The sequence below is a fragment of the Eptatretus burgeri genome, chromosome 2 (assembly GCF_056783735.1).
Source record: "Eptatretus burgeri isolate ZD-2024b chromosome 2, Ebu_testis_v1, whole genome shotgun sequence".
NCBI lineage: Eukaryota > Metazoa > Chordata > Myxini > Myxiniformes > Myxinidae > Eptatretus > Eptatretus burgeri.
The window spans coordinates 160,632,076-160,644,455 of NC_140962.1; the positions used below are offsets into that span (position 1 = coordinate 160,632,076).

General features: G+C 42.9%; 1 protein-coding gene across 5 annotated transcripts in view; it reads right to left on the reverse strand.

Annotated features, from left to right (window-relative positions):
• LOC147033730 (serine/threonine-protein kinase NIM1-like) overlaps positions 1–12,380 on the reverse strand; it is a 158,869-nt gene that overhangs the window by 118,879 nt on the left and 27,610 nt on the right. For all 5 annotated transcript variants that reach the window (XR_015055617.1, XR_015055618.1, XR_015055616.1 and 2 more), the window contains exons 9-15: positions 12,071–12,210; positions 11,798–11,884; positions 8,509–8,550; positions 6,957–7,005; positions 4,601–4,663; positions 365–435; positions 71–127 (exon numbers count right to left, since the gene is read on the reverse strand). Coding sequence is in view for 2 of the 5 variants with exons in the window: in XM_085871895.1 (XP_085728021.1) it covers positions 71–127; positions 365–435; positions 4,601–4,663; positions 6,957–7,005; positions 8,509–8,550; positions 11,798–11,884; positions 12,071–12,210 (509 nt within the window). In the remaining 3 variants the exon portion in view is untranslated. The remainder of the gene's footprint in view (positions 1–70; positions 128–364; positions 436–4,600; positions 4,664–6,956; positions 7,006–8,508; positions 8,551–11,797; positions 11,885–12,070; positions 12,211–12,380) is intronic.

A 12,380-nucleotide genomic window follows, 5' to 3' on the forward strand; every position in this document is an offset into this window, starting at 1 on the left:
AAACAAAATAAAGTTTTCATTGCAGTGTTATACAGAACGTATCACAGTCCACGGCAGTGTAGCTTGTTACCTTTATATCCCTGTGCATGATATTCTGGCTGTGAATATGATGAACAGCAGACGTCACCTGAAAGGAGGAGATCGATAATATGAAAACGTGGATACAGATCGATTTTTATTTCAGATTTGACAATTTTTTGAGTTCAATGGTTTTGGTTGAATGTGGAGCACAAGTTACGATGATATTCCAAAACGAGGCCCACCCACTTCATTAAATTTATGGACATCAAGTAAGGAAACAAGATGGTGGAGCACGGAACACGTCATCAGTATCACGCTGAGGCTAAAAGCTCTTTCACCTCACCTGTACCATTATAGGCCATGCCTGTTGTTCCCAAAGTTCCTTGAACACATCAAGATTATGAAGAAGTGAACCTGCACACAACCAACAACGTTAGATTTTGTTTTCACGGAAACATACAATGTCAGGCTAAGAGATTTTATTTTCATTTTTGAGAAAACACGAGTAGAGGAAAAGTGAAGATGTGAATGAGGGTTCAGGATTCTGATAAGTGAAAGGAAATGGCACTTGAAGGGTAGTTTGAGGAGAGGAAAGGGGAGGGGTTTGCTTAAAGAATGTTTTGTTAAAATAAACAAAAAACAATGAAAATAAATACTGCTAACAAAATCGAACGAGATAGAAGAGAGAGATGACAGAGGGCCACAGTTGCACACAAGCAAGGGAATGCATAAAGAGCAACAATGGAGAGGAGAGATGGAGAGAGAGAGGAGGTGAAGAAACACGGGAAAGTGGAAGTAAGAGGGTGGGGTGAGGGAGGTTTCATGGGGGTAGAAAAGAAATCATTGAGATAAGATTGGGGGATAACATGTGATGGTAGTGCACTGTTTGCTTGAAGTCTTGGAGGGGAGAATGCGACAGAATAGTGTCTGGAGGGCAGTTCCACAAATATTTTTTTTTTTTTTTTTTTTTTTTTTTGTATACCTTGGTCGAGGCTCGTATGAGAGCTAACACACAACTCACAGCAAGGAGGCATGAGACAAGAGGGGTGGGAGTGGAAGGGACAAAACATTGGGGAACAGACACAGGTGAACTGTGGAAGGGAGAGGGATGGGGATGGGACGGGGAACATGGCGAGGAGAAGATGGACATTACAGGGACTTTCAGGAAGGAAAGCAGGAGAATTGAAGGAAGTGGGCATGGGTGGATTATCGGGGTAGAAAAGATCGAGGATTTGGATGGGGGAAGATAAGAGGTGGTGGTGAACAGCTGTTTTGAAAGCCTGGAGGGAAGAATGGGAAAGAATAGAGTGAGGAAGTTTATTCCAAAGGCGGGAAAAAAGAGGAATGAAAGAGTGAAGATGAGCAGTGATTCGTGATTTTGGTAGTTTTACCAGAAGGGGGTTGTTGGCGGACCTTGAGCGCCCTGTGGAAATGTGGTTGGGACAAATCGCAGAGAGAGCAGGGGGGGCAAGGCTGGAGAGGAGTCGGTAGAAGACAGAAAGACCACCGACCAACCGACGGTGTTGGAGTGAGAGGCCCAAAGACTCAGCTTCATTGCGGGAGATGCCAATGATCTTAAAAGCCCTGGTTTCGACAGCGTGAAGTCGAGAAAGGTGGGGAGGCAGGAGCACCAGCCCAGAGGGGAGAGCAGTACTCCATCAGGCTACGGACAAAAGCTTTGTAAGTAGTCAGGAGCTCAAGAGGGCCGAGGAAGGACTTTGCACGACGGAGGATTCTCAGTCGGCGACTGGCTTTTGAGGCAAGGTTGGAAATGTGACTTTCCCAGGAAAGGTCATGGCAGATAGTGAGACCCAGAAGCTTGAAAGAAAAGACTTCTTCCAGAGGATTGTTGAGAAAGTGGATGGGGGGGTTTTGTAAACGGTCCTTTCGAAGAGACATAGTGAGAGTGTGAGATTTGTGTGGATTGAAAGACATGTTCCACGTGTTGGACCAGTTTGTGATTTTATCCAGATCTGCAGTGAGCGAAGAAGCTGCTGCTTGCCGGTCTGAGGGATGACAGATGGTACGGCAGAGGGTGGAGTCATCGGCAAAGAGAAATAGAGGATTTTCCAGAGAGTCCGAGAGATCATTGATGAAAACCAGAAAAAGAACAGGGCCCAGAACGCTACCTTGAGGAACTCCAGCCTGCACAGGAAGAGGGGATGAAAGAACTCCATTTAGGGCCACACGTTGACTGCGACAGGAGAGGAAGTCTGCGAGCCATGAGTGGAGATGGCCTTGAATACCATGGGAAGAGAGTTTGGTGAGTAGGGCAGGGTGCCAGACTGTGTCAAAAGCACGTGATATGTCCAGGGATACGGCTCGGATTTCCTGTCTGGCATTGAGGACCTCCATCCATTGATGGGAGAGCAGTAGCAGCATATCCAGGGTAGAGTGACCTGGTCTGAAACCAAATTGATGATTGGAAATCAAGCCATTGGAGAAGAGGAAGGATTTCATGTCTGAAGCAATGATGGATTCCATAACCTTGCTGATGATTGGGAGAAGGCTGATTGGTCTGTAGTTACAGGGATCTGTTTTTGCACCTTTTTTATGCAGGGCAGTGATGTTAGCAGATTTCCAAGCAGATGGCAGATGACCTTGGGAAAATGAGAGGGTGAATAGAACAGAGAGAGGGTGAGCAAGAGCAGAAGAGCAGGCTTTGAGGACACGTGGGCTGATGCCGTCTGGACCGGTTGCAGAATCTGACTCGAGGTTTGAAAGCAAGCTCTCCACCTTGTCAGGAGAAAAGGATACAGAGTCCAGGGACAGTTGGGTGCGACTGGGTAAAGTGGGTAGAGATAGTGATGGGTTTGGGACACAAGATTTAGCTGCAAACACCGAGTTTAGACATTCAGCTTTATCACGTGTGGAATCAGCAGTGCGGCCATTTGAGGTAAGGGAGGGGATGGAGGGGGAACATACACCAGAAACAGATTTGATTAAACGCCACCAGGATTTTGAGGAGGGAGAGAGGTCTGAGAGTTCAGACTTGAGATGAGAAAGATGTTGTTTTCTGGCTCTCCTGAGGGTAGATACACACTTGTTCCGAGCTTTGTGGAAAGAACTGAGATTGCCCTCAGTTGGGTTTGCTTTCCATGAGGCAAAGGCAAGTTGTTTCAGGACAACTGCCTCGCCACAAGCTTCAGTAAACCAAGGGCGGGAGGAAGGGTAAGACAACTGAACACGAGAGGGGATAAATCTGTGCATGAGGGAGAGCAAGTTTCTTTGAAAGAATTCCCAGGATGAGTTGATGTTTGAGAAAGTAGTGATAGGAGACCAGTCTGTAAGTTTGATGGCTGCTCGGAGACCCTGCCAGTCGGCTTGAGTGAAATGCCAGACTCGGGAGAAATGGGAGAAAGAGAAAGAAATGGGAGAAAAGAGGAACAAAAGGAGTGGTGGTGTGTGGAAAGTGTGGAATGAACATTTAATCAGGAGGAGGTGTGTTTCAAATTAATAATGTTATATGCCGATAATGTTAAGAGCTTTAGATTCAACAGAATCCAGGAGATCAAATGTGATGCTGCAGCCCCAGCACAAAGGGGACAGCAGTACTCCATTGAGCTACACAGAAACACATCACGTAAGCTATGGGTTTAAAGAATGATTTGCATTGATGGAGTCTGCAGCTCACTTTGGAAGCCAGCTCTGATATTTGATCTACCTTGGAGAGGTTGTGGTTGATGGTGGTGGGCCTATAACGTCAAGAGACTGAACTACTTCCAGAGACTGACCATATAAATAGATCTGTGGGTTACCTTGACAATCCTGGAGTGACAGGATGAGACTTAGATTTGTTAGGACCGAAAGAGATGTTACATTTATCAGAGAATCATGCCTTGTACAAGATCATTGACGAGTATCACAGCTGCTGTATGCCGAAAGGATTATTCGACAACTTCAAATGAAATTTATTTACTTTGCTCTTCGGAAACAACCGTCATGGTTGAGCTCAATATAACTGACTATCTCGGGCCATCAGACTGTAAGTATGAGAAAATAAAGTAAATGTGTTAATGCCATCTTCTGTGCTCTTTATATTCCTGTAATAAATATACACGGTCGAGCATTCGCCCGAGACAGAGTATAAAGGGTCCCAACAATCAGGACATCATAATTCATGTTGACGAATTACTAAATTATTTATCTGCTCAGCCTGGTGTTGGCTTCGTGGTGAGGGTGACTGGCTTGGCAACTTAGGGTCCTGAGTTCAAGCCCTGTTGGCTGCTGAATCAACACCAGGGGGTTGACTCAGCCTATCATCCTTCTGAGGTCAGTGAAATGAGTACCAGTGTAGCAGCCAAAAAAAGGCTGCACATGAAGGGAAGGGGTATTGATGGATTGATTAAATCTGATATTGTTGTAGTGCAGGCATGATGGGCCAAATGGCCTCCTCCTGTGCCTAAATTCCTTGTAATCCTTGGAAGCATCAGTGGCATAGATGCGCCCCAACAAAATGGTAGCGACGGGGCAGCCAAGCTGCCATACGCAAGAAGAAAAATAATTATCTGTTCAAGTACAAGTGGACATGGACACAAACATCAGTAGAGTTTCAGTAAAATAAAGTCAGACAACTCACTTCCATCAACATATTCCAGAACGAGAACCATTTCAGGAGATCCCATGACATCGAACAACTTCACTGTCGGGAAACAAGATAGTGGAGCACAAGTTAAGATGTTATAAGAAACTCAACAAGGGCAACGACCTCAAAGCAACATAAGAAACATGTGAAATTAATTTTTGAATTGTTGCAAATTGTTGAAATTAATTGTTTTTTGAGAAATATTGAATTTCATGTGACCCTTCCAATGACAAGTAATCAATAGGTGGACTTGGAGAGGTCGTGGCTGATGATGAGTGGTGAAAATCACCATTGATGATCTTGTCTGAAAAGATTAAAGCAGCACCACTCAGCACTGTCCCATCATTCAAAAGTACATCTCTTATTTAAGCATTGGTGAAGGGGACGTGGAATGAAAATGGTGCAAATACAGATGGGATAGGGTGGAGGAGAGTCTTGTGCTCTGTCTCTGCTGGTTAGCCTCCTCATTTAACCTCTTCATTGGTACACCAGTTCATCATTCATTCCTCACAATGCGTCTCACCATCACGATTCCAATCCTTGCTCAAACTCCTCCTAATGCAACTTGTTCATCCTCTGACTCCAAATCCAGCCTCCCTCACACTCATTCTCACTCTTGGCCAATTTTCCTTCAAATGGCCTCCTGTGGCATCCCTTACCCTGCTGCTAGTGAAGCACCAGTCTGACGGTCTGTTGTCGGCAGTGGGAACGGAACTCAGACTATGCAGCTCAGAGTGAAGTGCGCTACCTCGACCCTCCTATGGAACCTCGAAGAGCAACATTGAAATTAATATAACGGCATTTCAATCTGAAGATGTAAATTGATTCTTTAAAAGTAGCTATTACCTCTGCCATGGAAGGTGGACAGAGGTTATGTTTTCACCCCTGTCTGTCTGTTTGCCTGTCTGTGAACAGGATATTTCAAAAAGTTGTGGACATGTTGGGTGTGTGACATGGACAAATCAACTTGATTTTGTTGAAGATCCCAAACTGAATATGGTAATTAAAAAAAAAATTTTTTAAGCGATTCTTCACCATTGAGAGATGGGGCCAAAAATGACACATAGCACGATATTTCAAAATGTTGTGGATGAGTTCTGACAAAACGAAATGGATGAGTTGGGGAGGTGACAAGGACAAGCCAAATCGATTTTGTTCCAGGTCCGGATCAAGACCCTCCCTATTGATGGGATACAAAAGGTAAACTGTTCAGCCTGGCAGAGGTATGCGCTCCACTGAGTGTCGTTCCAATTCAAGTAGTTATGAAATGTCAGGTTGTCACTTTGTTGCAAATACTTTCCAATTTTTTTTTTCTCAGATGGCATCATAACAAGGAGCTGAAATGGGGCCACAGCCTGAGAGTAAAGAAGAGGATATTTAAGACGGTAGCAAGGCAGGGGACTTTTACTCAAAGAGTAGTGAATGCATGGCTTGGCATCCTTAGAAAGGTAGTGGCAGCAGAAAAAGTAGATCAGTTTCAATTAGAATTAGATAGATACCTGGTAGTTATGGAGATTGAGGGGGATGGGGATGTTGACAGGACTTTTAGGTAGTTTGAGCATTAATGGGTGATTGTGTACGGAGTGCTGTTGGTGAGGGTCTTGTCAAGGGGGGTTGTGTGGTTGATGTATGTTTTTAACCGAGCCCATTCCCCCTCCCCTGAGGGGAAGAAAAAAAAACTACAAAAATCAAAATTAAAAAATATATATTTTTAAAAACAAAACAAAAGAAACAATTATGTCATTAATTAAAAACTTTTTTTGCATTTTCTTCCTGGGATCTTGTGTTGATAAATCAGTATGGTGTTCACGTAGGCATGATGGGCTGAATGGCCTCCACCTATGTTAGATTTCCTTGTATATTATAGGTCCCCTGCCTTTTGGGTGGTATTTGTAACAGATCTGTGTAATATGAAACCTAAATCTTGAAACCTTTTTTGAAATATCGCGTTCACAACCCAAGTTACTGAGATGGCTGTCATGGCAACGCCATTCAGCCAATCACAGTCGTAATCTAATCAGGTTGAGATAATGCCACGAGGAATAGATATCTGCAATATAAAAGCTGAATGTTCAACAGTTTTTGAAATATAGCGTACAAATAAGTACATGGACAGATGATCGGTCGGTCGGTCGGACAGAGCTCACTTCTATATTTCTATTGTGACTGATATTTCTATTGAAGAACAAGTAATCCCAACGGGTGTGTTTTAATCCCAAACTTGAACTATGATTTTGATTCGTTTTAAAAAAGTGAGTAGTTTGGAGATAAGTGAGAAATGAATGTCACAGAAGCACAATTTGTAACTTTTGTAAAAACTGCCATAAGTTTGAGTGAAATACACACTTACGGATGTTTGGATGATCAAGTTTCCTCATTGCTTCAGCTTCAACCAACAACTGCAAAAAATACTCAAAAGTAATGATTTAGCAAACAAAATAATTTTATAAATTGTATAAAGGTGAACTTACCATATAACTAACCAGAGTTGGTGTCAAAGCCACCCAGTCAGTGCTCGCCTGTTTATACATTTATCGTTTTTCAAAGACTCGTCTAATAATTAATATTTTAAATAAAGAATTGCAGTGGCCTGATCCACATAATTTAAAAGCAATATATGTATTTGTATATTGTAATCAGTAAAAAGAGCGCAAGTGAGCACAATATACGCCCGAACAAGAAGGTATATACAGAATTGTGCTACTACATGGAAGACAGCATCCTGTTTGCCATGGCAACCACTTTAGATGACTAACATATGTCGCGACACACCGTCTCCACAGTCTATACCTATGTACCAAATATGAAACGTAAAAGTTGAAAACTTTGGGAGTTAGAGTGCGGACAAAAACGGATGGAAAACAGCATCCTGGTTGCCATGGCAACCACTTTACATGATGAACGTATGTCTCAACACACTATCTCCACAGTCTGTACCTATGTGCCAAATATGAAACGTGAAAGTTGAAAACTTTGGGAGTTAGAGTGCGGACAGGAACGGATGGAAAACAGCATCCTGGTTGCCATGGCAACCACTTTAGATGACGAACGTATGTCACGACACACCGTCTCCACAGTCTGTGCCTATGTACCAAATAAGAAACGTGAAAGTTGAAAACTTTGGGAGTTAGAGTGCGGACAGGAACGGATGGAAAACAGCATCCTGGTTGCCATGGCAACCACTTTAGATGACGAACGTATGTCACGACACACCGTCTCCACAGTCTGTGCCTATGTACCAAATAAGAAACGTGAAAGTTGAAAACTTTGGGAGTTAGAGTGCGGACAGGAACGGATGGAAAACAGCATCCTGGTTGCCATGGCAACCACTTTAGATGACGAACGTATGTCACGACACACCGTCTCCACAGTCTGTGCCTATGTACCAAATATGAAACGTGAAAGTTGAAAAGTTTGGGAGTTAGAGTGCGGACAAGAACGGACGGACAGACAGACGGACGACACATAATACGACCTGATATATATATATATATATATATATATATAATTATATATATATATATATATATATATATGTATATATATATATATATATATATATATATATATATATATATATATATATGTATGTATATATATATATATATACATACATACATATATCGGGCGTATAAAAAAAGTGTGGTGGATAAAAACATAAGAAAGGAAAAATTAACTTGCACCAAAAACTTTAACATTTTCACGCTCACGCTCATGCCGGGGGTATCGCTATAGCTCTGTTCTTCGAACAGGCGAGCTAAAAAACCACAAAATTATAACTCTCACCGAGAGAGACTGAACAGCCTCAGCCGGGGGACACCATTCTCCACCAGAGAGAAAGATCTAAATGGTATTAGTTCAGCAGTTTAAACACCATTATCTTCATATTCACACAAACCTACTTGTGGTTGCATTTCCGAATCCAGAGCAAACTTCAATGCAGCCTGAAAGAGACAAGACAAAAGATCATATTTTAACATCTCAGTTACAATGTCGGAAAACGAGTAAAGTCTATAAAATAATATGCTAAGGAGCTAAAGGCCCCCCCTCCCCAAGGCCACCACCCCCTGCTTGTCCCAGTCGGACGCAAGATGTTGTCCCATGGTGCAAACCACTCTTCGATTTTCCTATCGCTGTCGCCCTCAGCAACCACATCACTATTTGGAAGCCAACTTTCTCTCCTCCTTTTTCTCTATAATCTTTCTTAATACTGTACTATATCTTTCTTTCTCTTTTTTATCATTTATATTAATTTATATAATAATACGCTAAAGCATTGTAGGCGGGGGGGGGGGGTCCATCCTTATGTAGCTAAAGGGCTTTTTCACCGACGGCCCCCACCCCCGCTGACCTCGAAGTCGGCCACGAGATGTCATCCCATGTTGCAAACCACTCTTCGATTTTCCCGTCACCGTTGTCATCCACATTGCTAAAAATGTCAACTTTACTTCTCCAGTGGGAGGGAGTGTGACTGCGCTCACATTACGCATGTAGACCGGCTGTTTGCATCACGCAGTCCTCACGCCCCTTTAGTGTGCTTAGCAACAGTGTACAATGTCGTAACAAACTTTGCTTCTCTGGGGGGAGGGTGGCCGATCTTCTCTTCTCTTCTCCTTTCTCCAGGGTGAGTCATAAGTCCCAGGACACGGTTTTCGCTCCTTATACAAGATTTGTTTATTCCATCTATTTGTACCGTTTCTTTTTTTTCTTTTTTCAGATAACACAAATAATACATGTAACCAAGATGGCAGACACCAGTCAATTTACAGTGAAAGAGAGGCTGAAAGCAGTGGTGCGGCACCAAGAGAGGAGAAACACAAACAAGACGATGCAACAGGTGCAAGAAGACTTCAAGGAGCGTTCTGGAAAGCCAGCACCGTCCAAATCAAATTTTCATCTTTGGGAAAAAAAAAATTTCAGACTGGAAGTGTACTCGACAGAAAGCGCAGCGGATGACCAAAAATTCGTGATTTGGGAATTCAAAACATTAAAACATTCAGGAATTCTAAAAAACCAGGAAGTATTATAATTGTTGTATTGCTGTAATATTTTAATATTACTCCTGTTATTATGTATTACTGCTGAGGCTCATTACTCACCCTGGTAGATGGTATAAGCAAATCTTGTGTCAGCTGCTAAAACCATGTCCTGGAACTTATGATTCACCTGGTATATAATAATATGCCAAAGCTTTTCTGTCGTGGTATTTTTTACCAAGGGCTTCTGCTATTAAATAATATTGGTGCATTGTGATATACAATAATTATCTATTTTTATAATAAGACACAGAAACCAACAGCTTCACAGAGACGAAGAGTGAAAAGGGAACGGTCAGACAAATACATCGGCACACCACAAGTGAATCCAGTTGAGTGTAGGAATGCAAGAAGGAAGAAAAATAATAAAAGAATAAAGCATAAAGTGTGGGGAAGAGGCTCAGTGAAGTTAGAGGAGATCAAAGGTGGGAGTCAGTGGAGGGGGGATTGGGGGGGGAGAGGGGAAGAAGGCATGGGGGAGGCAGGAGAGCATGAAGTGCTGATGAATGGCGATGAAAGACTGGAGGAAATACCATGAAACAACAGGATGAGTCTGCTCAATTTTCAATTGGTTAGGCCTAAGGCCTAAGTCACATTTGGCACGGCGGCCGTAGGGTCTACAAAATCTACGGCCACTAGCAATTTTGGGGGGGCTGCAGTATTTCCACGGTCACACAATGTAGCAGTCACATATGTTTTTATTTTTGGGGTAGCCGCACGAGGTATTGAGATATTGTGGAGACCGAAAATATGGGGGTGCCGTACGGTCTTTGATTTGATGTCGCACGGTGACCTTAGGGTGTCCCTGCGGCGGCCATAGAATTTTCAAGGCAGACGCAAGGTAGCCTCAAGGTGCCCGCAAGGCGAGCACTGGGGGGCCCGAAGGCGAACGTAAATATTTTTTTTTTGTAATTTTTTGTGGGTTGGCAAAATTCATTTTTCATTGATAAGAGCCTACGGCAGCCACACAAATAACGCAAGCCCACCGTACGCCCTATTGTACGGTCGATGTGGAACACATCTACGTCACAGCTTGGCTTGTCGAATTGCTACGGCCAACGTAGAAATGAAAAAAGTTATAACTCAGCGCTATAATTCCACGGTGACCCCTACGGCCGGTAAAAGATAGCCATACGGCGTAGGGCCACCCTGAGGCCACCTCAGAAACTCTGCGGCCGCCCCACGTTTATGTCAATTCAGGGGGGGGGGAGGTACGGCCGCCGTATCCTAGCCGTAGAGCAAATGTGACTTAGGCCTTAGTCATTCGTTCTTTCATATGCAGGACTAGTTGTAGGTTTGCATAAACAGCAATAGGTGGAGGGGGGCTGTGCAGCTGATGCAGGTTAGAACAAGTATTTGTAATTTGTTCATGGTGCTGGCGATAACTCGCCTTGTCTTTGCGAAAGACACCGTGGGATCTTTAACGTCCACCGATTAATGCGGGCAGAGAGGCCTGGTTAAACTTCCATCCGAGGTATAGTGCACACATTGATGCCTCGTCCTGTCTGTGAAACACCAGGTTCACAGTTTATAGCTGGGTCATGATTTTAACCTCATCTCGAATCTGTACAGCTTACAAACGAATGTTACAGTTGAATCTAGACAGCTTACAAACGAGGATGTATTCCTGTAAACTATCTCGCCAACCCCCTCCATGTTGCTTATTGGGTAATGTTTCGTGTGGAGTGGGAGGGTCCTACAGGTCACGCTCAACAGTCAGACAATACATGGTATAAATGATGGGAAGAAGCCACCACACCTTCGATTTTGCCTAAAAATAGTTTTGCCAATTATTTTCCGTGAGCTTTCTGACAAACAGCCATCATTCTTTCTCACGAATTGCACATTATTTATCCATTGTCACCACAACCATGATGGAATCTTTGACAGCAATAATGTGGGACCTGAAGGTCTAAAGAAAAAGCATTTTTCATTGAAATAGAAATAAAGGAGACAAATTCAGAGGCAGGAGAATCTTCCCATCCCGTTGTTGTCATTCCTCTTTGATGCGTTCCTCCGTTGTGTCCCTCTACTCTGCTGTTCTTTCTGTTCTTTTTCTGATCTGTTCTGTTCTGTTTTATTGCTCTCTCCCAAGCTATGTTATACCTCCCAGAAAGTGAAAAGAAGAGACAGGAAGTATACCACAAGCATGTACCTCTTTTGCAGTGCTGAGGTTCGTTGCTTTAAACACAATTCCAAAGTTTCCTCGTCCAAGTTTGGAGATAATCTTCCAGTCCCCGACCTTTAAATAAAGGCACAACCATCGAGCTTCACAACAGTGCTTTGGATAATAAGAGAAATAATGAAGCTGTGTTCAAATGATTATTTCACATCAACTACGATAAGGAATCTCATTTCAATCAAAAATGATTAAAATATTTGGACAATAAGGTACATAAATATGTCGGTATTCCAATGTCTTGCTTACCATAAATATCATTGAGCCTTCAACCCAACCGAACTCCTCCTTGCTTGGCGCAGCCTTCATTTTTTCAAAGGCTTCATTGAACCCAATACCACCACGCTTCAAATTTTCAATGATGTCATAGTCAACAAACTTGAGAGATCCTGGTAAGTGGTCACAAATTCCACGTGAAACAGATATTGTGACAGACAAATATAAATGGTGAGAACAGTACGATGTTTCAATGTATATACTGTGGAAATACGTCATGGGTTTCATAAATTACAGTCTCCTTCTTCTTGGCCAGACAGTCCTTCGTGTACCATGTCACCAA